The following is a 27,984-nucleotide window of genomic DNA, read 5'->3' as shown; positions in this document are numbered from 1 at the left end:
TACAATCGGACGTCACATGACAAAATATGAACATATCATTTACACAGCACTGGTGACGTTAAATCGACAAGACCTGTTAGATACGTACTTCAGGAAAGGTAGTCAATATGTATATTTATGGTCACATTCAGGTTAACAAATCTTCAAATTCTCAACGTAAAGATGCCAAATTATAAATTATGAATATCTTAGTTTATTTAATGTACTAACAATGCAAAGCAATATGCGGGTAAAGTTTAAGGAACACTACAATACATTGATTTTACGTTACGATCTTTTACAACAAATTATAGCAAATACACAGTAGATCATTTGCAAAATTGTTTTGATACGGAATACATGATTCAGAATAGTTGTACAATCGAAGAACTACATGGACGTTATTAGATGTTGGCCGGGAGAAAATGAAATAACATTACAGTTCTATTGTTTGACGACTTACCACCATTACCGCTGGATGTATCGTGAAATGTCCCGCCGCATGCCATGTCCCTGCCTGCTACTTACAGACCCGTGTACGTTCGCTGTTCCGTCTTAAACGCAAACGCTACGGAAGTGCTACGGAAATGCTACGGAAGTGCTACGGAAATGCTACGGTAATGCTACGGAAGTGCTACGGAAATGCTACGGAAGTGCTACGGAAGTGCTACGGAAGTGCTACGGAAATGGTACGGTAATGCTACGGGAACGGTACGGAAATGGTACGGTAATGCTACGGAAATGCTCACAAATTATCGACCGTTTCTGAATAAATTGTCTGGTTCTGATAAAAAGTGGATCCTAGACGAAACGAACCCGTAGAAACGACAGTACAATGTTGCTTGATGGAGTGAATGTTATATCGGGAAGTGGAAGAACGTTTTATCAAACTGTACTGCTATAGAAAACCTCAGTATGCAAACAATTGTACAACATTTAGAAACCGGAAATATTAAGGATCTTTCAAATTTAGGAAAGTGTATTATTGTAGGCGACAAAAGACGATAGCATTTTATTTTAAAATAAATCACTCTGTACACAAGCGCTGCGGTCGCGTATGTTATGTCTCTGTGTGTCCGAACTATATTGTTTTGTTTTTATGTATTTATCTATATTTTCACTGCATTAATTCACTGCATTTGTAATGATAAACCGCAAGGTTTAAGTAATAAACTAATTGAATTGAAAAACTTGTATCAAAGTGTTAATTTAGGTACAGATAAACATATCAAGAATTCTGAACACAGATTGACCAGGCTATGAATAGACCCCCTATAGGGCTAATTGTAAAAAGGAGAAACTGACCAGATGTGGTGATGACTTACACTCCTGAGCCCGATGACTCCTAATCAAGTGTATAGCCATGGCCATCAGGTGAACTTGATGGTGGTGGGGAGTGGGGATTAGTACCCATGGCAACAAGTTAGGGGGACACTTAAGTCAAGTACATGTACATGCCTGGCATGTCTATATATAATAATCACTGGTACATATTACTGGTGTGTAAGCATTGACGATTTGTTTAAAAGTCTGATGTCGGATCAGAGGAAACTCTGGCGGGGGGGGGGGGGGGGGGGGGGGGATAGAAACTAAAAACAAGACATCAATAATTATATACTTAAGAATATACAAAGTACATGTGCAATCAGATACGTGTAAAGCACACGTCTGCAATGGAGCGGATTCTGTGTGTTTACGTGATAATGGATAACACTCTGAAAATCTTTATTAATTGACTTGTTTTGTGATTGAACCTTCAGTTGAGTGACAATCAGTTAACCTTTGCACCATAGGAGAAGTGAGGAGTGCACGAGATTTAAGGTACTCAAGTAAACGTATAACTAGTGCACAACTGTTTTGGTTTTTTTAAACTTATTATCACAAAGGACATAACCCGGTAATACATTGTTTCAATATACAAAGACTTCAACATTGTAGAGTGAAGAATTTACCTTTAAAATTAATTTTGATGGTGTTTGCGATTATTTTAATCATTTACATATTTCTATTACAACACATCAGTTTGTGTCAGTGGCCTAATAATGGCTGACTCAGGTGTACATGCACTTCATGTAAATATTTTGTCAGACAAAATATTAATATTTTAAATTTTTATTGAATGTTAATTTACTCAAGGTTTAACTTTTACATTGTAATTCTACACTTGGAAGTTTCTTTTACAGTACATGTAATCTATATGATTTATACATTGTATGTTCTGTCGACAGATCTTGAGACATGTACAAGTAAATGTACTTGTCCAGACTACATGTACATTATATTGAAGTCAAACATCTAGGAAAGGCCTGTTGCCAATGGTCAACTGGGTGCAATATGCAACCCTACAGCCTTGAGGACATGCATCCTATCACACCTTACCTGTACGATGCTGATCAGTCTAGCTCTTTTGTGTCTGGCACATGGTATACCTGGCCAGGTGACCTGTTCCCGATTAACCCCCCAGGGTCCATTATGGCTCATTCTCACTTAGCCAACATACAGAAATGTACCTGTATTACCAGGCCAACATGTCAAATTTTACACCTGAGTGAGTGTAAACTATAGCAGTATCCTGTTCTTACTTTCCTGAAAGAAAATATGAAAACGTCAAGTTGAATATGACTTAGAAAATAATTATTCAAATGAATTGATGTTGGCTACTTATCATAACAAATCTTAGATATTCACGGTAAAAACCGAAATTTATTAGTCTACATATATCATGAAACCACCATCTCAAGAGTTTAAATTACAAATATATGCTTTTAATAAAAGAAGTATTAACAAGTGTCTTTAATGACTGTTATTTAAATCTGTGTATATGTGTGAGGGTGTGTTATTTTTTTGTACAAAATAACAATTGTAGAAAATACATCAAAGGACATTTTTTTTTGTACATACCAATAATTATAAAATTATATCAAACTAGCAGCGGATGTGTTTCTTAATGAAGTAAAGCAACGTTGCCGCGAAGAAAAGTTTTTGCTATTCCAACTTTGACGAGGTATTCGGCGAACTCCGCGATAGAGACTTTGATGATGATGTTAGTGTGATGATACAAAAATATATATGTATAATATCAGTCCTGAAACTACGCGATTCAAATGATTCACCCTCTCTTTTACATTTTTTCAAAACTTTCCTTTTTGCTGATGATGGTAAATTTTGTAAAGCAGCACGTTATATTCAAGACTGTGGTGAACTCCTATCCGATATTGACACAGTCTACGACTGGTGTAAAACTTTAAAATGTACGTTTTATATAAAGAAATATTGTTATTTAAAGAGGCTTACCCGCAGACGGACCGGTAAACGGCACATCTCCGATCACTAAATAAACTTCAGTACACGTTTCTATGTGACAAAATAAGGGGCTTCCCGACTTTATTTCTTGAAAACAATTACAGAATATGTATTTAAAAGACGTTTTTAAACTCAACCTGAGAGGGAAATGTATGGAATATAACGGCAAATCTTCTTTGTAAATCGCCGCTTCCTTTGAAGTTATCACTGTGCGGCACTGTGCACGTGCTTGTTTCTTTGATGTGTCAATCAAATTAGACTTATTGCGGATTGCGATTAAATAAATAATATTTAAAAATGAGGTTTTAATATCACTTTTCAGCGTTTTATAAGGAAAATAAAATGAAAAACTCAACAATTCCAACAATCTGTCATGTGTAAAAAAAAAAAAACTTAATTTTTCTATTAGCCAATTTTTCTGATCTCTCTGCGGGCAAGCCTCTTTAACGTTTAGCAACAAAAGATATACAACTGAGTATCCCGACAGCTTGGGTGAGGAATCTCTAAAGAACGAAACACATGCTAAAGATTTGGGTGTATGGCTCACTCCGAATCATAACTTTGTATTACATGTAAGATTAGTGGTTGGTTATGTCATGCCAATCTACATATTTGGATTTTCAAAATGTTATTCGCTCTCTATACATTAGTGCAGTCAGTTAGATTACTGCTCTGAAATATGGTCACCATAGCAAGCAACACTCGTTCACCAGATTGAAGTTGTACATTTATTTTTATTTTTTTATTTCTATGTTTTAAATCAAAATTAAACGATAATAGTCTATATTACAGGTAAATTTGTACACAATTGAACTTACCTAGTCTTGTATGTAGGCAAAAATACATATATTTTCATTCAAATCTGTACATAGCCTGCTTGATCGAACTTTTGCAGGATAATTTAACTTTTTAGTTCCACATCTTTTTTGACTAGGTCGAGTAGCTCAACTGTGCTTTATCCCTGTAAATGCTGGATTTTTGTAAGAAATTGTAATGTTCTTAAAAGAGTCCTAATCAATTTTAACTACCTTCGTCATGTTCCTGACTGTTTTTTAACGTTTCACTTGAGAGATTTATGTCGGAGGAATATTTATATTCAGAATTAGGTCTCTTTTTTACTGTTCATAATAAGACTTACATGTACTTGATTGTCTGGATGATTTATATTTAGAACATCAGTTCTATTTCACATGTGTATGCACTTTATATACCGTATTTGCTCTTACTATGTAATTAATTTACTCTTGTTACACTTTATCAGAGACATATATATATATATATATATCACATATGTGATATATACGTCTCTGATTTTATCAATTTGTTATCAATTCTGTAATTAGACCTTTGGGTTTTAAAATTGAAATAAATAATGAATAACTCCATAGATCACGATGGCATTCTCATTAAAGTTGGACGTTTTATGAAGCAGTCTATAGCCTTACATGTAGTCTATAATTATCTCTTATTGTTCTACCTTTCACACCTAGTATTACTTGGTCCACAAAATACCCTACCTTTAGTTTACCTGTATACAACATGCTGTGTTGTTTGTATCATTATGACATTATATGTCACTGTTTTAAAGGTTGGACTATAGCACAGTAAAGGTAATATTGTTTATTTGACAAGATCTTCATCTTGGTTTCCATCGTAATGCGTCTACTACTTCTAGGATCCGCCATTTATTTTTTATTACACTAAGATCGATTGACCAAACGACTTGACTTGTTTTTTTTGACAGTGTTATTTTTTCTATACAAAGATACCGACAGATTTAGAGCCGTATATATGTAATTCTCATCTTCTTATGAAATTATTTGCTGTCGCTACATTTCTTTTTTGACGTTCGGTTAGTATATTTAACTAAATTTCGTTTCGATAAAAAAAATACACTCCGCAAAATTTTCTACCTAACGGTTATGAGACGGTCTGCGAGTGAAAATAGGTGAACGCAAATGATACGGTAATGCTACGGTAAGTTGACGCAAACGGTACGGAAGTGCTACGGAAATTGTACGGTTATGCTACGGTAATGCTACGGAAATGCTACGGTAATGCTACGGAAACGCTACGCTTAAATCGGAACTGCGAACGTACACGGGTGTGTACATTTGTGATGTTTCCTGATTTATATCTGTAAAGTCTATAATCAATAAAGATGGTGGAGTTTAAAGATTAAGAATATCATAAACTTGAACTTGTCTTTTTGCAATACATTTCAGTCTAAAATAATACAGACTAAATTATCAGTGTATTAAGACATCCCGTTATCCATTCATCATGTTATGGATTTAATTCAGATCTACGCAAAACACTAAAGCTTTTTTTTGCTGCAGCTGAGCTTATATCTTTAAACTGACTCTTACAAAACTGTATACATTTCTTTGGATATTGAAAGGGATGGACCAGTAAGGTCTGATTGGTTATGGCAGCTTTAGTTTGAAAGCAGTGGTTCGTATACATCGACGCTAACCTCTACCCTCTTCAATGTCAATTTCAACAAATTTTATTGACAAATAAAGTGAATAGGATTAGACATCATGCATGTTCGCCCGTTGTCAGTTTAATGTGACCGGGTGGGGTGTGATGCTGGGTGTCTTCGGCAGTATGCTTCATAGAGGTAGCACTTCACACTCGACATCAAACATACCCCCCCCACGCACTCACCACAGGCATGCATGTCGCACGCACGGGAGGCCGTCCTTAAATGACCTGAGCTGTTAATAGGACGTTAAACAAAAATAAACCAAACCAAACCATCAGGTATAGACTAGCTAAGTCTTCTCCTTAGGGACAACAGGTGGTAAGAAATACAGACAAATATAATGTATATGTACACATTGATATGATAAAATGACTTAAGGGGAAGTAATTCCTTGAGGTTGTTAAACTCAATCAATGTTGTTTAGGAGAGTAACCCTTTGGCTATTATAAGGGTACTTGATTTTAAATACTGGATTATTATGTTACCAGTGAATAATACAAAGCCATAAAATATTAATATTCATATGAATATACTGTTAAACATAAATATTTGGTGATATTGAGGAAAATCCCCAGCAGATAAAGGCCACATAGTCCATAACTTCTACCCAATTTACCATCGGGACAGGATGCCAGGTATACAATACCTTAATGGTGACTAGCTGGCCAGCAAGTAACATTACATCACTTGGATCTGGTGCTTTTCACAATGGCTCTGGTATACGAAATAGAAGATGGGCTAATAGCAGGTTATGTAATTGTAATTATGAGCATTACAAACATTTTATAACATGTATTGTAGCTACCCCTTCCTATCATTACAAGGTCAACCTTATCAAAAGAACATTATCCGTCAAACAGATGAATATCAGTTAATGTTAGCCACATATACACAATGCATGTTGTATATTATATTATATGACGTATTTCAAATAACAATGTGAAAGCTTACCAGTAAGCGTCTGTTAGGTTAATTGAATCATACTTGTTCCTCCCAAATGCTCATATCTGAAAATTTATAGATCACTAACTTGAATGCATATAACATTTCGAAACATTTCAATGGATACTTCAATTAACTAAATATATTTTATATACTTTAGTGTCATTTGCTTAATTCTTGCGTTAGATATCTTTTATTTCATTACACATTCTTGAATGTATTCGCCATGATGTCATTTTAATCCATTAAGCTTTATATTCCTTTTTGTGTCTCATGCTTAAAAATAACAAAATACATGAAGACATTGAAAACGGTCACCATAAGTGACATTTTAATAATAATTCTAGAAAAGTTAAAACAATTACTTAACAAAGCATAAGTGCAAAGTAAAGTTTTTTCCACAAGTAAGTTACATTACATTCCGCCATAACTAAAACACAAGTCTAACCATTTATACACAACACCAAAGTTATGGATATTGAATGGGTTGGTAAGTGGTTGGATTAATAAAATTGATTAACAGGTACTAAATTGATAAAAAAAACCTGATGACGATCAAATTGGCGTAAACAAAGGATTTCTCTTTTCTTTATATGAATGCGCATGCGCCAAAGGCTGTAATATTAAGCTATGATTTTAGACCAATCAGATTAACCAGAATTATATACCCCTTTGTTTACAAATACATTTGTATTTCATGTTAAAGATGCTAAACCCATACTTTTTACAAATAATCTCAAGTTAAAGATGCTTTACCATACATTTGTGGCAAATAAACAAACAAATTAAAACTGCTGCAGCATTACATTATATAACAAACTAATAATATTAATCTCGAGTTTATCAATAAGTTATTATTATTAAGTTTTTGTTAGCATAAATTTAGCTAATTAATTAGCTGTCTTTTAATGCACAAACAGTTTATGGTCATTAACATAGGTCGTGTTATTACTTACAAAAATGAACCACAGCAAAATCATAACTTAATCAGTCTGAATTGGTGGAAAAGAAATCACGGAAAATTGAGGATAGTTCCATGTGTGCAACAGTACAGTTCTTTACAGTTTACACCACCACATATAGTAAACAATATTCCTAGAATATAATTTAATTTACCATAATGAAGACTGCTTGTTAATTTCTGTACTGGTAATTTGTTGTTAGGTAGCAATATAGTTTGATTTATCCTGTACAGTTACTTCCCTTGGTTTGGTAGTTTATTTCCATATTAGCAATTAGAGTTATCGCCCTTGGCAGTTCCTGATATTTGGTATGCATTGCTAGCGTGTGAGATACAAATGCCCTCCACCCTCCCAATTTAGATGGAAATCTGGGTCTGCTGTGGTTTTTTCCATTGTATGTTCGCAGGGTTCACTAAGGAAACGTCAAGACTTCGACCACAGACCATGAGGTAGCCGAGTTTCTCCTGCACAACAGATTGCTGCTACATGTTTTTTTGAACTTTGACTTAAAATTTGATTTCAAAAGATATCAAATAGTATTGGTTAGTATCTGCTATGATTTGGGGGGGGGGGGGGGGGGGGGGGGGGGGGGGGGGATTTTCTGCTCCCAGTTTCCTCCCCACATAATCATAACAGTTAGCAAAAAATAAACCCAAAATAATATGTGTAATTTTTGTTTGTTGTTATTTGTTTGAGTTGTATTCTTTTGGATAATAAGTCGTGATACATGTTTACAGTTAGGTTTGTATACATATATAAATGTGTGTGTGTTTTTATTTTACACATAATGGTCCGTACGTCAAGCGCTATATCTTTATCTTTATCTGTAAAGCTAGTGTGTACATATACTGTCCCGTCGTAGGTCAATATTTAAATGGTAACAAACAGATAAGATAGCCTGCTGTACTCGGTGTATTTAGTGACTCATACAAAATGAAATATGTCTACACAAGACACTATTTTATAATTTGCATTGCATTGCCGAAAGTGACAGTAGAATTCCAGGTAATGTGTCAAATGTATGCTTCGTGAAAACACACCTACTTCAATTATCCCGGCAGCAACTTTTAGATAAACATTACAGTGTCGTTTATCACAATATGCGTCTATATTACAATTAGATATCTAGTTACTCATTATTTATTTTACATAAATGCCTTATGTGGACACTGTACAGAAAACCTATCAATAAAGTTAACTTAACTACATTTCAGTTACCTTGAGTTTTATATTTGTGCTTCCCGGATTACACCGAATTCACAATTAAAGGAATCCTAACATTGAATACCGTTATGTATTTTTTTTATGAATAAACACAATAAAACGAATCCTGAATGTCATGGTGCATCTTTATCAATTCACACAATTACACAAGTTCTTATTATCGGTGTGTATTTTATGAATTCACACAATTAACCAACAATTAAATATTTTTGTGTAGTTTTATGAATTTACATAATTAAACTAAATATCGGTGTGTCTTTGACAAATTAACAATTAAACACAATGTGTATGGCCTGGTAACTTTTTGAAATGATATCAAAATGATATATGGTTGATATTTGTCAGTTTAATAAAAGTTCACGAGGTACATTATCATTGTTTAACAAAAGAACTAATCATATTGGTTTATATGAGTTTAAACAATTATCCTATGTTTAAATTGGCTTTCGAGAAAGGTAGATCGATAAAATAGTTGCATTGAATGCTTACATTCTATGTAAAACAAAGTTATTCTAAAAGTATTAAAAAAATATTTTTAGCGAATATATGAAAAAAAAGTGATGATATGAAAGCACAGTCAATTTTTGTATTTTTACTGAAAGACATTTTCCACAATTTCCTGTAAAATGTGTTCAAAAATAGGTCATGTCGTTGGCCATGCTACAAACGGTTAAAATTTATTTTAGAACGAGATAGCATAGCAACCAATGTAAACAAAGTAGACTTTCTGGTTCAGAATATATGAAATATGCCAAAAACAGTGTGTATTGTTCAATTTTGATTGGTTGCAATTAATTTTTGCACATGTATGTATCTTTTATGACGACGTACCTGAAAAACTAGTTAACTTATTTGGTAACATACCTGAAGAAATAGCTTAACAGTGTCAAACTCCAGATATCATAATGGCCGACAGTCCAAAATAACATATACATTAACAGCAAACTGTATTCAAACTTCCATGTTCCTACTTTTGAAATACCCTAGCAGACATCAAAGGCGACTCTCATATGTGTTTTGTGTAGAGTAACTGACTAAAACCAGAGACTGCTAAACTTGGTAGTGATCACTGTGACTCACTATAAGTAGATATTACAACGTGCGTTCCTTTATCGGGTTCGTACCAGTTGTACCAGCACGAATTTGCTGTACTCGTAATGGAACGCGCTGTACCAACAGAACCTAACCGGTACTCGTAATGGAACGCGCTGTACCAGCAGAACCAAACCGGTACTCGTAATTGAACGCGCTGTACCAGCAGAACCTAACCTCTAGGATCTTTTTATTCCGTAATTATCATTTGGGTGCAAGATAGCGGACTGTGATTCTTCATATGCCACGCTAATATACTTTATTTTTTGGTGCGATAAATTACTATGTAAATGCTCGACAGAACAGGAAAATAATTGATTTTCATGTTTGAAGTGAATGACGGCCGCCATTTTGGAATATCACTAGATATTCAATTGCGTGTCATTTTGATAAGATCGTATATATTTGGTATGAATGGTACCCAATAGGAACGCCTTATATTTGACTACAGTGGAACTTCGTTAACTCGAAGTCGACGGGACCACGAAAAAACTTCGAGTTATCCGAGTGTTCGAATTAAGCGAGTTATCGTTTTTGGTGAAAAGTTTGGTCAATATTTGTCAACATTATATAATCATTATAACTTCGCTCTGTCGCTCATCAGTTTAGTGTGAAGACTGGTCAATACATGTAAATATATATGTAATGTTTCGTTATGTCACTTGTAATTTGGTGTAGTTTTGCCGCTATACAGTCACGATAAAGTTTCTTTCACTTAGTCACTTCAATAACGATCTGATGTGCAAGTCATGTTTGCAAAAGGTAAACGATAAAACGGAATTCGACAAAATAACAAGTTATTAATGTCAAAACAAATAACCGTTTAAGTTTAACACAGATTGCATACAAAACGTAACAGAACCATTACCTTTTATTGGACATATATAAAATACTGTTTGATCGGCCTACTTACTTTTTATTGATAACCACGCCATTTCCATGTGTATTAGCACCGGAAGTTGGGCTGCGCATGTGCGTATAAAATGTTACTGTAACTGAGTTGGCGTTTTACCCGATTTAATAGACAGCACTGACCGTTACAGTTGTACTCTGAACACCTCGGCAGTAATAACGCTATTGTTTCAGCAGTTTAAAGATTTAATAGGCGCCGGTGACTGTGTCATTTCTACACCTGTAAAAACATCAGCCGGGTAGATCTACCGGTGTGTCAGAGATTAGTTCCGCTTGAGCGAACGGGTAGATGAGTTGTTGACTATCGTGTGTACTGATATCGGCGACCGCCTTGGGAAATTACCTGATGTAAGTAAAGCAGTACTTTTTATCACCAAGACTTGTTGTTATAAGATTCAACCGACAATTTCTTTTATGAATTTATGAAACACTTATAATAGCATGTAGGTTAGTAGTGCCGATATGTTCAGTATTACAAACGGAATTTAGCTCTTAAAAAATGTCGGCGTTTGCCACCGATCGACGAAACTTATACTTCGAGTTATTCGAACATTTCAAGTAGGATTTTTATTGTTGGGACCAAATTTTTACTTCGTATTATCCGAGTTTTTCGAGTTATCCGAATTCGAATTATCCGAGTTTATTTTACTAAGATAAAGAGAGAATTCGGCCGGGACCGACGAGGTACTTCGAGTTAAGCGGGGTATTCGAGTTATCCGAGTTCGAGTTAACGAAGTTCCACTGTATATGATTTATAAGTTATTCGGGTATTTGTTATAATGTAGAAGCAATATGACAGCCAATGCTTACACGCGATCCTAAATTATTCTGCAGTAGATGCGACAGTCAAACTTTTTACGATGCCCGTATTTTATCTTCTTTGTTAATATATTATCAAATGCGTGTACATGATTAATATAATTAACATGTTGATTCAATAATACTTTCGATGGAAAACATTCAATCAGCATGATGCCTTGACCATCACGGCTGGACCGTGTTGGTAATGTAAGTGGCATGAGTCACTTTTCAGTTGCATCAAGCTCTAGCTGTTTTCGGATCCCTGCACAAATTATCATAAAACAGGCCAAATCATTCATCAATGACATAGAGACTATTGTTGGGTATATTGGACATTATCTGTTAAAACAACTTCTTCTCTGAAGTTACTACATACAATACAGACGTAATTGTTGAGTGTGATGTTGAATACACTCACGTTCTATATCATAATTTGACTTCTTTTGTGGTACACTTTAATTTCTATGAAATGTTATATCAAGTGAATTTTCCCCATAATGGTCACGCATAGATGACTTATATTTTTGATTTACACATTTTACCAAATAGGCAGTCAGAAAATGTATTCAACTCAATTTATTATTTTTACTTATCTTCGCATTCTATATTTATCACGCTTATTTGCCCTGATTGAAGGTGTAAGGGATATGGCTTTTGGAGGAAACCGGAGAAACAAACCCACGTAGTCCGGGGAATCAGACCCGGGCCACCTAGGAGAAAAGCAAGTGCATTACCACTGCGATATCTGGTCACCCTAAAATACAAGTTAAATAGACGTATAGTTTCCCAATTCCCAATAGGTGATTATTAGAAAATGTTTATATTACAGCATGTTCGAAACAAGAAGCTTAATAAGCTAAACATCGCATATTGTTACATTAATTTTCGATATGGTATACAACCCTTTTTATACGCCTCAGTCATCAATCGTACGTTATACGTGTGTATATATTTAGTGTCTATGTCATTGGATTTACTTCCTGTATTCACGATGATGACGTAGATTCATTTTAATCAGTCACGGGTTATCCGAAATTTGTTGATGTGATTTGTTTAATGAAGCTCTGAGCAAATGCAAGGTAAGTCCTACTTTGATGTAAGCATTTATTAAATATATATTATTTGCTTTATGCCCCCATAGTATATGTATATATATAGTGGATGACTATTGAGACAATTATGGCCGAGTACAATGTTTGACTTTGCAATGTATCGTGTTATATTTCGATATTACGTGATAGAAATATCATTTCCGGAAGCCATTTTGAAGGTAAGAGTTTGACTATTTGCCTATAATTTGTGTAAAAAACAAACAATTTGTTAAATTATTTTACGCATGCGTTGTTTCCTTTATTATGAACTTTGTACGAAGTATTGCTACGTTTCTGGAATTTGTACTTTCGATATCGCTTACTGATACTAGTAAAACAGAGTAATAAAAAGAACCTTCTAAAGTCAGGTTGTGTATATACTAAAAACGACTAATGTTTTCCATACAATGAACATGGGATTGGATGATATTATCTCAACTAAATATGATAAAATACGCATACAAATCCGTTTTCTTTTACAGATATATAAATTAATACCAAGCGGGTTTGTTAGAAGCAATCGATATCTGTTGTGTTGATTGATTGCCTGCTTAAAATATTTAGAAAAACAAAAAAAATATTTTATTATTCGATTTTTTTGCTGATATCTGGTCTGTTTTATTTCTTCGTTTTTCGATTCGTTTTTTTAATTTAGAAAAATAGTTTGGAACATTTTACACATAACTGTAACATTATTGGGGCACCCAGGGGGATTTATTTTCGGCGCTCAGTGTAAACAGAATGTTTGAGAACGTTTTATATCTTAACCGATAGAGTAAGGTTAGGCTTTAAGTTGTCTGCTTTTACTCTAGCAATTTACTAGTAAATTAAAAGACCAGTATATTTGAACTTATAGTCCCTTCAAATTAACCCCAATAGCACAACCAATCAACAAAAGAAACAAATGCACTCATATCAATTAATTTTATTGCACAAATTAATAAAAATTTAATTCATGCCGATTAGGCCATTACTTTACACTTTAAACAATATCTTTATTTCCGATCAAGAGACAAATCCTGACATGTCATGAGTATATAAAACATTATGCAGTTCATAACAGTAATGTATTGGATAATTGTATTGATTGTGAAGGAACAACATTAACAAATGCTTTCCTGTGCAAATCACAAAATAAAAAAAAAAAAATAAAAAAATGCTTCCAGGCAGAGTGAACATCCAGTCATAAAATTGCCAAATTTTATAAGGCATCTCAGAATCCTTCCATATAGGCATAGTAGTGGGAGTACATTGATATTTTTCTCATTTAAGTTTCTCGATCAAACATGTTGTTTAAATACTGGCACTTTATACTCGGGGATTGGATTCAAAGAAATGGGTTAACAGAAAAAATAGAAACAAAAAAAAACCCATCTTTTTCTCTTTATTATAATACAGTTGCAAGCAAATTTTATGTAACATTGAACAATCTTGTTTCATAGATAATTTGAAATCAAGGTATATTCATTTGAAAACTTTCAGTATTATCTGATCCAATTGCCGCAATGTCTTTATCTAGAAAAAAATAGCTTAGACTTTTAAAGTTCAAAAAGAATTTGCTACTACATTACTACTACATATAATCTCACTGTTTGACCCCACCACACAAGGCCCATGAGAGTCACTTTCTACATGAAAGTAGAACCTTGCTTTTTCACCCATCTTATGTGAGCAAAATATTTTAATTCATTCAGAAGAAGTATGTATTTGAATGATTTTCTTTCCCCCGCCTCAGGATAGCCACACTATTCGTACATTGATACATATATATATATATTATATAACATAGTTACTAAAATGACGAAGGAAGACAACTTTTTGACTCGTGCCCTGACCGGGCCTCGAACTCACAATCTACGGCACCCAGTCGACTTGCCAGAAATACCCGCAGCTTATACCACTGCGCCACATCGGCGGTCTTTTATAATATTTGTAATATATATATATATATATATATATATACATATTGAGTTTCCTTCACCTAATACTGCCTCAGACCTTATTACATCTATTTGACGATCCATTCCTCCAGCTCCTAGGGAACTGCAACCTCCTTTTAAAAATTGATCTCCTCTATTTAATCCCAGCATATTTCATAAAACTTGATTGTGCCTTGTGTAATTTAGGTCTTTAGATTTTATAGAATTTAACTATATAACCCTTAATTGGACTCAACCCTCAGGACCCAAGGGAGCACCAACTTCCATTAGTATGTCATTATATCTCCTTCAATTAAAAATGTGAAAATCTACATTTTATTAGGAATAGATAGCAATTTAAATTGTTAATATGTAATTATACCCTTATTACAGTATGATGGAAATACACAACTCACCAATAAAAAAACATTGTAAGGAAAAGGACAACAATCTTGAGACAGTTATATTTTCATTCAGGACAAGATGAAATCAATACACTACTCATCAGACAATATCCAGTTTCAATACCTCTTTGTGGGCTCTTTCTATTCTGAAGAATATGTACAAGCTATTTCAGTAAGAAATTCCTGAGTTGGACTAGTGTTCGTGATCAACATTTAATAATGTATTGGTTCTATGATAGGCTGATTTTTCTCTATTTTTTCTATTTTTTTCTTTCAATCATTTAATTATAAAAATTGTTCAGTCAATCAATGGTATTTTGTTTACTTTGACAGCAACCATATATTTTTTAAGTTTTTAAGTCTTCTACATGTGTATTTAAATTTTCAATAGCAAAATTAATATGGAATATTTAATCTAACCACTAAATATAGGAAGATAAATATCACACATAAACTAGTTTATCAAAACCATATTTTATCTTCTTTGTTAACATATCATTAGATGCGTGTAGATCGTTAATATAATTAACATGTTGATTCAATAATACCTTCGGTGTAAAACATTTAACAATCATTATGCCTTGACCACCATGGTTGGTAATGTAAGTGGCATGAGTCACCTTTCAAAGTTGCAACTGTAGCTGTTCTATATCATAATTTCACTTTTTTTGTGGTACACTTTAAGTTCTAGGACATGTTATATCAAGTGAATTTTCTCCATAATGGTCACGCATAGATGACTTATATTTTTGATTTACACATTTCACCAAATGGGCTTTCAGAAAATGTATTCAACTCAATTTATTATTTTCCCCTTATCTTCGCAGTCTTTATCTAAATAATGCTTATTAGCCCTGATTTAAAATACATGTATATATAGTTGTATTATTACATTATACTCTACTTATTAACTGATCAATAATACAAAATTGAAAAAAAAATAATATTAGCAATTCATCGATTTCTTAGATTGACAAATAGTTTATCAATAATTATATATATTATTTATGTCGCTGTAGAAAAAGTTTCATACAATGTGCAGTTGTAGCCTAGATTTCATCTAGTCACATCTTACACGAGTTTTGATTTAACGTATCTTGACACCACTAGCCCGGAATATTATTCCGAGACAGTGTTCCTAATTAAAATCAATGTCTTTTCGAGGTGATATAGCAGAGTTACACTTGCTAGCCTAGTACGTATACGGTGACACGTGTATACAATGTAATATGAGAATCTCGCGTCAGACCCATGACATAATTACTAACTCTTAAAACCAATATTCCTTATTAAACTGAATTCTCTAATTTTAACTCTACCACAGATCATTTATGACCAATATTATCAACGTCCTACCAAACGCACAAGTACATGCATAATATACAAAGAGAATAGGAATAGGGCAATTTGTAGCAGACTACACACATGTAGTGTTACACAGCTACACCGACCGGAACTCATAAACGGTGTATTGATATGCTAATTAGTTGTTTTTTTTTGCTTGTATTTATTCGCATTTGGTTCATTGTAAGTACAACAAACAACCATTGCTAATTTACTTAGACTCCAATGATTCGTGTTAAAAGCAAGTATCGAAATTTCGAATATTATTTTACACGGACTATTCTTTAGATCAGAAGTTTTTGACAAAAAGTAATGAACCTTTCAACGGAAACACTGAACACCACGTGACGCTGTCTGGACGACGGCTATGGTCTATCCGACCAAAACCCCACATAGTCCGGGGAAACAAACCCGGGCCACCTAGGATAAAGGTAATTGCATTACCTGGTCATCATAAAAAACAAATAAAATAGACATGTAGTTTCCCAATTCCCAATAGTTGTTTATTATATAATGCTTATATTACAGCAGTTTCGAAACAAGAAGCTTAATAAGCTAAACATCGCATATCGTTTAATTAATTTTCGATATGGTATACAATCCTTTTTATACGGCTCAGGCACCAATCGTACGTTATACGTACGCGTGTGTATATAAATAGTGTCTATGTTTTGTCAGACATATAATGCACAGCTACCATGTTCTTTTTGATGGGTATCTAGGTCATTATTGACAACAAGAGTGACCACAATATACTGCGTCCATGTGATTGTTAGTCACAATAATGTACTGTGTGATTGGAAAAAGGTGTGTGAAGAGCCGGTTTGTGACAGGTGGATTCTAAATAATAATCAACTAGACTCTAGTTAGTTCTGTTTATTTAATTCAATACGAAGTTTTGACACACATACCAGAAACACATGTGTTTTACTTCCTGTATTCACAATGAGGACGTAGATTCATTTTAATCAGTCATGGGTTTCCCGAAATTTGTTGATGTGATCTGTTTAATGAAGATCTGAGCAAGGTAAGTCCTAATTTGATGTAAGCATTTATTAGATATATATACTTTTCTGTATGCCCCCATAGTATATGTATATATATATAGTGGATGACTATTGAGACCATTATCACCGAGTACAATGTTTGACTTTCTAATGTATCGTGTTATATTTCGATATTACGTGATAGAAATATCATTTTCGGAAGCAATTTTGAGGGTAAGAGTTTGACTATTTGCCTATAATTTGTGTAAAAAACAAACAATTTGTTAAATTGCTTTACGCATGCGCTGTTTCCTTTATCATGAACTTTGTACGAAGTATCGCTACGTTTCTGGAATTTGTACTTTCGATATCGCTTACTGATTCTGGTAAAACACAGTAATACAAAGAACCTTCTAGAATCAGGTTGTGTATATACTAAAAACTACTTATGTTTTCCATACAATGAACGTGGGATTGGATGATATTATCTCAACTAAATATGATAAAATACGCATACAAATTCGGTTTCTTTGACAGATATTTAAATTAATACCAAGCGTGTTTGTTACAATCAATCGATATCTGTTAATTGTGTTGATTGATTACCTGCTTAAAATATTTAGATAAAAAATATTTTATAATTCGATTTTTTTTACTGATATCTGGTCTGTTTTATTTCTTCGTTTTTCGATTCATTTTTAAATTTAGAAAGGGTCTATAAATAGTTTGAAACATTTTACACATAGCTTTAACATTATTGGGGCACCCAGGGGGATTTATTTACGGCGCACAGTGTAAACAGAATGTTTGATAGCGTTTTATATTTTAACCGATACAGTAAGGTTAGGCTATGAATGCAAACAATATGGTGTAATAGACTTTAATGCATTTCAGTTTTTTTCACAAGAACAGTCTCTCTAAATAGGATCTAAACTTTGTTCAGTAAAGCCATTTTTGTCAAGTGATTTAACTCTTTTACGTTACAAATACCCCAATTCAGCCTTCAATACTGCCTATTTCCTAACATGAAAAAAGCCATATCTGCATGTAATTCTGTCGTTTAGTTTTGTTAACAAGCTGTCCAAAAAATAATTAGAAAATGCTTTACCGTAAGATGTTTTTATCAAATGATTTACAAACAGGTCTCAAAAATATCGTGCCTAAAAACAGTATGATTTTACAAAATAATTAATAAAATTGAATTGTGGCACCAAAACCACAGTCCTGTCAAGCGTGTTCGTAACACTGAAAGAAACCGGAAGTAATAACTGCATTTTGACCGTAGTTCATTTTGTTTGTTCTTTAGCCTATAACAAGGATACACATTTGTTATCATTGCAAGTGACAGGTAACTGCAGTAGAGTTATAAGAAAGATGGATTAGAACCCCATGATCGTGAAAATGACATTTCAAATTAAAAATATCTGATACCGTACAGAGTGGATCATGGATGCCTAAAACAATACTGTATGTTGGCATTTGATAGCCGCCCGTAGATATTGTATAACTAATAATCGTGAATATCTTCAGCGACATTAACGTGTAGGAACGTAAAGTTTCTATGACGCTTTCATTAGACATCTTTAGTAAAAAAAATGTCGAAAATTAACGGGTCTTTAAATAAAATATTGGTAATTTACTGTTCAAGCGATTTGTTGTTATTTTTAGTAACAAATACATTCTTAAACCAATACTTCAGCTAATAGGCGATGCGAGTTTGCATATTGAAGACATGTTGATGATTTCCCATTTACAGTTTTCTGTTTTTACTCTAGCAATTTACTAGTAAATTTAAAGACCACTATATTTGAACTTATAGTCCCTTCAAATTAACCCCAATAGCACAACCAATCAACAAAAGAAACAAATGCACTCATATCAATTAATTTTATTGCACAAATTAATACAAATTTAATTGATGCCGATTAGGTCATTACTTTACACTTTAAACAATATCTTTATTTTCCGATGAAGAGTCAAATCCTGACATGTCATGAGAATATAAAACATTATGCAGTTCATAACAGTAATGTATTGGATAATTGTATTGATTGTGAAGGAACAACATTAAAGAGGCTTGCCCGCAGAGAGATCAGAAAAATTGGCTAATATAAAAAGATTTTTTACACATGACAGATTGTTGGAATTGTTGAGTTTTTCATTTTATTTTCCTTATAAAACGCTGAAAAGTGATATTAAAACCTCATTTTTTAAATATTATTTATTTAATCGCAACCCGCAATAAGTCCCCGCTATCAAGTGGAGTCTAATTTGATTGACACATCAAAGAAACAAGCACGTGCACAGTGCCGCACAGTGATAACTTCAAAGGCAGCGGCGATTTACAAAGAAGATTTGCCGTTATATTCCATACATTTCCCTCTCAGGTTGAGTTTTAAAACGTCTTTTAAATACATATTCTGTAATTGTTTTCAAGAAATAAAGTCGGAAAGCCTCTAATTTTGTCACATAGAAACGTGTACTGAAGTTTATTTAGTGATCGGAGATGTGCCGTTTACCGGTCCGTCTGCGGGTAAGCCTCTTTAACAAATGCTTTCCTGTGCAAATCACAAAATAAAAAATAAAAATAAAAAATGCTTCCAGGCAGAGTGAACATCAAGTCATAAAATTGCCAAATTTTATAAAGCATCCTAGAATCCTCCATATAAGTTCCATAGTAGTGGGAGTACATTGATATTTTTCTCATTTAAGTTTCTCGATCAAAAATGTTGTTTAAATACTGGCACTTCATACTTTGGGGATTGGATTCATAGAGATGGGTTAACAGAAAAAATAGAAACAAAAAACCATATTTTTCTCTTTATTATAATACCATTGCAGGCAAATTTTAAGTAGCTTTGAACAATCTTGTTTCATAGGTAATTTGTAATCAAGGTATATTCATTTGAAAAATATTCAGTAGTATCTGATCCAATTGCCTCAATGTCTTTATCTAGAAAAAAATAACTTAGCCTTTAAAGTTAAAAACAGAATTTGCTACTACATTGTACATATAATCTCACGGTTTGACCCCACCACACAAGGCCCATGAGAGCCACTTTCTACATGAAAGTAGAACCTTGCTTTTTCACCCATCTGATGTGAGCAAAATATTTTAAGTATGTATTTGAATGATTTTCTTTCCCCCGCCTCAGGATAGCCACACTATTCGTACATTGATACATACATACACTGAGGAGTAGCTACTTTACGGACTCATGGGTGTACCCCTCCTACTGGAATGAGATGAAATATACTTTTATTTTAATAGTGTACAATATATGCATTCTGCATAAAAAGTCTCTAAATTTAGAACGCACTGCATGAAGTAGACTTTTGTAGTACATAATACCAAACCAGCCTTTTATCTCTTTTAATATTAACTTTAACTAGGATTATTTGATTTAATAATTTACTAATTGTGATTTAATTTATAATACAAGTTTGTGATTAAAACAAATGATGTAATATGCTACCATACAATTGACTTATATTTCTGCTAGCATGCTTTAACTTACATTTGAATATACCTACTTACTGCTTGGATTCTTTATCTAAGCTAGCATGATTTCTCAGCTAACAAAGCTAACAACCAAATCCCTGTTAGCATGGTTTCTTAGCCGAGCACAGGATTACAAGTTTATAACTACGATTTTATGTCCTTGGTACTGCCAGGTGCCTCTCTTTGTTATACAGCAATTATTCTTATTGTTTTTACATTTTTCGCATATTTTGCTTTATTTTCCCCAGATTTTGATTTTTGTTCGGATACTTTGACTCTAACAACATTTTTATATTTCACTATGTGCTGATAAAACAGATAGCCGTAAGCCTTGCGGCATTTTATCTTTACTGTGATATCAAACCTTATTCACAATTGTGTTATGACACCTATATATGTGAATGATAACTGTATAACATAGTAAAACAGGTCAACTATATGATAAACAGTTATTTGATAATATGACTTCTGATTTACGAAGTAAGTCAAGGTTTCAATCTATCAAATCACAGTAATATGTCGCAAAATATCTACCTAATATTATCACTTTAGTGCATTTTAGTTTATTGTATTTACATTCGTGCCATGATTAAATAATTAACTGACTTACCGTTGAAACATTCGGTAAATGCACCTTGTATGTGTGTGCAAATCATATCACAATCATTCGCCGAATTCAGAAGACATCTTAACATGATCCTTATTTTATGCTGACGCCAGTTGTTTAAGATAAATATCATTAAAACAAATGATAGAACTGAATATTGTAAAGAAACGTTAACAGAATGTATCTTGTAACTAGGACATCCGTTTGGTAAATAAAAGTTTAACAAATCGATTAACATCGACATTATAGTATTTTTAGTCTGAAGTGCTAATTTGGTTTAAATAGTTATTAAGTAAGTATTTATTGTTATAGGTTATGGTAACATACATGAAGCATGGCATGTGCAGCTGGTTCGCGGCTAGCATCAACAAATAAAACAGGTAAAGCATTTGATTGATATAAGTAAATTAATTGTGCATGTCATTATATGTGCCATACTTCCTCATTGGTTGATGTAGTACCACGCTATTCCTATGGGGAAAAAGTCTTATTAACCGATAGTGTGTGGTGGCCCTGCAGAAAAGCTCGACCTACTGGATTTTTTTTTAAATAAAATATTCTGAGAGACCCTAACCAACATATCTCATTACCATTTTTAAAACTAGGACAACATATACTCGCACTTCCATTTGTTTTCAAGACAATTGTATTAGTGTTTATGTGTGAAGGGCTTGTCATGTTCGGCGGGATATCATGTCCATATTTCATTACTTACAAGAGAAATTAAAAGTATCCGTTCTGGAGGCTGTTAAAGAAAAGAGCCGGAAACTGGTTATCCCCATTCTCGTTTTCTTTTTATGATGCCTCATTACCTATTACATTGTCAGAATAGTTTGTCTACATATGATTCTTCTTATGTTACTTTATATCATATTTTGGTAAAAGAAATTGTTAAGTCATTTTTGGAACGTGGCATATATAAGTACATACAATTTGCGTGTTTTGCCCGAATTCCGTACACAATTTTTTGCAGGTCTGAATGGAAACCAGTGGTTAAAAGAGTTGACAGTTAACCTCGGGGGCGATTACACCAAATTTGCCCTACAAATCGGGTTCAGTGAAGCACAGGTGCAACTTATCGAAGGCACAGGAGACCGTGTACACCAACTGTTGACAGAAAAATGGCTTTTTACAATCGGACGTCACACGACAAAATATGAACATATCATCTACACAGCACTGGTGACGTTAAATCGACAAGACCTGTTAGATACGTACTACAGGAAAGGTAGTCAATATGTATATTTATGGTCACATTCAGGTTAACAAATCTTCAAATTCTCAACATTAAGATGCCAAATTATAAATTATGAAGATCTTAGTTTATTTAATGTACTAACAATGCAAAGCAATATGCGGGTACAGTTTAAGGAACACTGCAATGCATTGTTTTTACGTTACGATCTTTTACAAGGAAGTATAGCAAATACACTGTAGATTGTTTGCAAAATTGTATCGATACGGAATACATAATCCTTTGTCAAAAATAATTTCCAAACACCCAGGTAAGCACATTTAACAGTCTTGTATATAGTTAGATTTATTTGCTTTATTTTAATCCCTAGGTGCTCCCAGCAAGCATTCTGAAGACATATGGGACGATTTTCTCACTGAACTACATGCTATTGATGTAGTGAATCTGGAATCAAAAGAAAAAGGTTCAAATGTCATTCTCATTATACCCTTTGATAAATGAATATAAGTACATTATATTGTTGGCTGGAAAACTGTACGTCCGAAATAATTTAATTTTGATTTAAAATGATATTCATCTGAAATAATGTATTTTGCATGAACAATGCTTTACATCTTAGATACACTAGAGACTGAAATATACATCAGAAATAATCTAGTGATAATGGAAAATACATTATATCCGATAAAATCATATTTCAAATAGAAATGTTGTACATCTGCAATTGTTTAGTTTTTAATAAAAAACACACAAACACCAAGTAGCATAAGAGACTCCGAGATGGATATGACAATATTACATGCCTCTGTTTAAACGATACTCTACGCAATAAGTTCAAGTCTCTATTTCTATTCCAGACAAAAAACCCGATGTCAAGAGGAAGAAAAAGATGAAGAACACCAAGAAAACAAAAGAGGAGAAATTGAGCGGTAAGAATATGTATCTTTGAATTTGGGGAATTTGGGGCTCGGTGTAGATGAGACACCAAGTGATTGGCTGGTTTAATGATTCACCATCATGTGATTGGCTGGTTTAATGACTCACCATCATGTGATTGGCTGGTTTAATGACTCACCATCATGTGATTGGCTGGTTTAATGACTCACCATCATGTGATTGGCTGGTTTAATGACTCACCATCATGCTCACATCATGACTAAATCTTACCAAGATCGAAAGCACAACATTTGCGTATGTATAATTTATTGGGTGCATACACATAATCTGCTATTTACCTCAGTAACGTTTCTGGATAATTTCTTTCATCAATTAAACGCAGAAATATTTCCATATAGAGAAACACTGTAAGAAACTGAAATAATCTTTTGAAATGAAAGGAAGAAAAAAAGTTTTTTAAAAATGTTTTTAAATGATTAATTTCACTGAATGTGGTATAACGTTATTACAACTTTAGCAATGGGTCTTGCTTCAGAATGAATGTTTTGTTGTTGTCGTAGGGTCCGATTTGTTGAAGAGGCTTGTTCAAGTGTGCCGTGAATACCGTATAGATGTATTGATTTATCTAAAGCTGCATTGTTATATGTCATTTAGATGTTGGTGTTAAATCAGAGGTCTATAAAAAGGATGTCGACAACAAGATTGTAGGAGACAATGAAACTTTACGTGATGACAATGTGATCCTGCCTAATTCAGGTACATTATGGAAATATCATCTAAGATATCAATATTGCTCTACGTGTTTATCAAATAATTAAATTTTTCTAGACGTTTATGCTAGACAAAATTACTATCATATTTCATTGATATTGCCTGAATTAAAATCTATATACAGTATTGCATCACTTGTATTTCTTTTGTTTATTTAGATGTTGAATCCATGGCAGAGGAGGCTGAAAGGGACAATGTGGAATTGGGAGACGATTCCTCTTTGTCTGACGATTCGAGGATACTTCCAACTACAGGTATATTGATTATATTTACCCAGACTACCTATGTATCAGTATATTGATTAGATTTACCCAGACTACCTATGTATCAGTATTATTTTTATGAAAATCAGTACGGTTTTCTGTTGATTGCTCTTGGCCAACGTGCACGCAGAGGTACACAGATACGAATATATACCATCTTTCATAAATGGATTTCTACACATGAAGGACACTTGTGTGACATGATATCAAATGATGAGATAAATATGAATTAGCAATCCAGTAAGTGTAGAGAGGTAGCTGCTCTTATCATCGAATAAAATGAAACTACCATATTCAATTTCCATCTCATTATTAGAAAAGTTCGCAAATTCAGCTAAATTCTCCAGCTAGTGGATTATACATTATACTTTTAATTAGTTGAATTTATCATCAAATGATTCGGCCTCCTGTTTGATCTAAGCAGGGGTTGCCTGTTGGATTTGTGCCCAAAATACACCATCCTAATAGCATACAATAATCCTCAATATACTTATAACTTTTGTTTATGTCTGTATTTTTGTTATATCGAAGTAAAGGGAGATAATTATTACAGTCAATATTTCCTTTTCAATCAACTTTTTTTCATATCATAATTTTGCGTTGTCCTCACATGACTTAAAATGACCAGGCCCTAAACGCTATTGACCTCAAAAATAAATCTGATATTTTTTTATACAAGTAACATGCTGTTTAACTCCGTGTCTTTAAAATCCCGTCTTAATCAAATTAGATGAACGAGGACAAAAGATACCATACAATACATGTATGATACTATATTAAACAGTTCAGCTGCATACACCACTGTGTTTGATTCATCTTTCGATAAATGTTTTATGCACATCAGAGAAAAACAAATGATGAGATAAATAAGAATTAGCAATCCAGTAAGTAAGTGTATTTTCCATTTAATTTACATTATTAGAAAAGTTTACAAATTCAAATGATTCGGCCTCCTGTTTGATCTAAGTAGGAATTGCCTGTTGGATTTGTGCCCAAAATACACCATCCTAATAGCATACAATAATCCTCAATATACTTATAACTTTTGTTTATGTCTGTATTTTTATTATATCGAAGTAAAGGGAGATAATTCTTACAGTCATGATTTCCTTTTCAATCAATATTTTTTTCATATCATAATTCTGCAAATCCCGTCTGAATCAAATTAGATGAACGAACACAAAAGATACCATACAATACATGTATGATACTATCTTAAACAGTTCAGCTGCATAAACCACTGTGTTTAATTCATCTTTCGATAAATGTTTTATGCACATCAGAGAAAAACAAATTATAGCTTTGTAACATGTTATTAAAGAAGGTAAATGCGATGCTTCTTTTCAATAGATATGCAGCAGCATCCGGTAATGAATGTAATTGCCGAGGATGTGGTCATTGGGGACCAAATAATTGTTGACAGGAGCAGCAGACCCTCTGAAGGTATCAACGAGCATAAGTGAGAGTGCGATGAAATATACTGATTTATTATGACTCTCTGGCATGTCGTTAATTTTGTATAACCCACATGTACTCGTATGAAATCATTTTGGTGTAATTTTGCCGCTCACCCTCGCTTTTTATATGTGTTTTTATGTGTTTTTTATGTTCATTTTAAATTAAAAATACTGAAGGCTACTAACAGAGGTGGGACCAAATATTTTGTCATTATTCTATGTCATTGTCAACTGTATAAAAAGCAAACAAAGCTCGCAGAATTTAAGGTATCAATATATTAAATAAAAGTTTTTCTTGCAATGGGCCACAGAGCAAAAGGAATATTTTTACTTTAAATTTGTTGCTTTGAGAATAAGAGCTTTGTAACATGGTATTGACGAAGGTAAATGCGATGCTTCTCTTCAATAGATATGCAGCAGCGACCGGTAATAAATATATATGCCGAGGATGTGGTCGTGGGGGAAAAAGGCCAAATAATTGTTGACAAGAGAAGCAGAGACTCTCAAGGTATCAACGAGCATAAGTGAGAGTGTGATGAAATACACTGATTTATTATGATTCTCTGTCATGTCGTTAATTTCGTATTACCCACATGTACTCGTATGAAAAGCCAACAAAAATGATAACAAAGCTGAGAAACCGTACAAAGTTCTGCTATGCTTTTTATCGCAAAATACAAAGCAGAACTTTTTCTCCTGTTTGCTATATGTTCAAAGAATGATTACAATCGTTCGTAATTCCTGGTAATTTCTATAAGATACTTTTTTAAAATTCATTTCAAATGTTTTAAAAGACATTTTACCTACGCATGTGGGTTAATGTTGCGTCCCGTTTTGTTGCTCATTAGTGTATTCATGTAAAATATACATTGTTGTACATTGTTGCAATTTATACATTCCAATGACGTCACATTGTTTACAGATCCCGCGTTGTGTCTGCACTGCCTGACACGAAGGCTTCATTCTGTGTTTTTTAATGTTTTTGTTAGTTTTCTGATAATTCAATTGATCAGGTATGATTAAACAACCCCAATCAATATGAGGTGTGATTGTAATTTTAAGTTTAAACCGCATGTTGCGAAAAATACTTCAACTTTCACTTTGTCAGTGCATTCGTGATCGCAGCTTCGATCGGCTGTCATGGCAACGACGAGGACGGTGGTTTCATCACAGTGACGAATTTACAAACTTGCATGTGTACAACCGAAAACTTCTAACTATACCTTATGTCTTTGGAAATCATCTGTAAATAATTAATTGAATTAATTACGATCCATTGCATTCGTTTATTAACGTTTGTTCGTTTCTATATGCCGATTTCGATACTTAAAACATTGAAGAGTTCCAATATTGGAGAATGAACATTAACACTTGCTCTATGAATCGTCCTAGAGCACCCGACTACCCTAAATCAATACTTATGAAACAGATACGAGCGTGAAGGTAATTGTATGGGAGCAACGAAAAGTGCTGTACATTCTTACGAAAACGACAAACATCGTCAAAATTACTTAAAAAGTAGTCAATTAATCGGCATTTCTTCAATTAACACCAGTTTATAACGCCGTTATGTAACCATACTTGAATAAATAGAAGAATGTACAGCACGTTTTCTCGGTTTCTTAGCACGATGAATAAGTGTATCATATTTGTTTGTACGACAAAATACGTTGGTCGGGTGCTCTGGCCATATTTACCGACCAAGTGTTAATGTAGTCGTTCGTGCCGGTCACGTGACCACGCGAGAACACGAGGAACGACGAAAACATCCCGATAAAGACGTTGGACATCTAACATTAAAATCCGATCAAAAAAAACAAACAGAACTAACCGGGAAATCATTAA

The 27,984-nt window shown here is 33.5% G+C and overlaps 1 protein-coding gene across 1 annotated transcript; it reads left to right on the top strand.

Annotated features, from left to right (window-relative positions):
- The first annotated feature begins 57 nt into the window (after positions 1 to 57).
- LOC117315332 lies at positions 58 to 26,145 on the top strand. Its single transcript, XM_033869481.1, has 6 exons — positions 58 to 98; positions 23,122 to 23,214; positions 23,609 to 23,680; positions 24,303 to 24,404; positions 24,578 to 24,673; positions 26,033 to 26,145. Exons 3-6 carry the CDS (start codon positions 23,641 to 23,643, stop codon positions 26,143 to 26,145), a joined length of 351 nt encoding a protein of 116 aa, XP_033725372.1. The 5' UTR covers positions 58 to 98; positions 23,122 to 23,214; positions 23,609 to 23,640.
- The last annotated feature ends 1,839 nt before the right edge of the window (positions 26,146 to 27,984 follow it).

The sequence above is a fragment of the Pecten maximus genome, chromosome 17 (genome assembly GCF_902652985.1).
Source record: "Pecten maximus chromosome 17, xPecMax1.1, whole genome shotgun sequence".
Lineage (NCBI taxonomy): Eukaryota > Metazoa > Mollusca > Bivalvia > Pectinida > Pectinidae > Pecten > Pecten maximus.
The sequence above is the reverse complement of the archived record's forward strand: the minus strand, read 5'-3'. Positions and strand labels throughout refer to the sequence as shown.

What these genes read in the sequence shown, in the direction of transcription:
- LOC117315332 (XM_033869481.1), top strand. Translation starts at nt 23,641, where the DNA reads ATGAAGAACACCAAGAAAACAAAAGAGGAGAAATTGAGCG. An exon ending in TGTGATCCTGCCTAATTCAG is followed by an intron (nt 24,405 to 24,577) that starts GTACATTATGGA and finishes TTGTTTATTTAG; the next exon opens with ATGTTGAATCCATGGCAGAG. An exon ending in GAGGATACTTCCAACTACAG is followed by an intron (nt 24,674 to 26,032) that starts GTATATTGATTA and finishes TCTTTTCAATAG; the next exon opens with ATATGCAGCAGCATCCGGTA.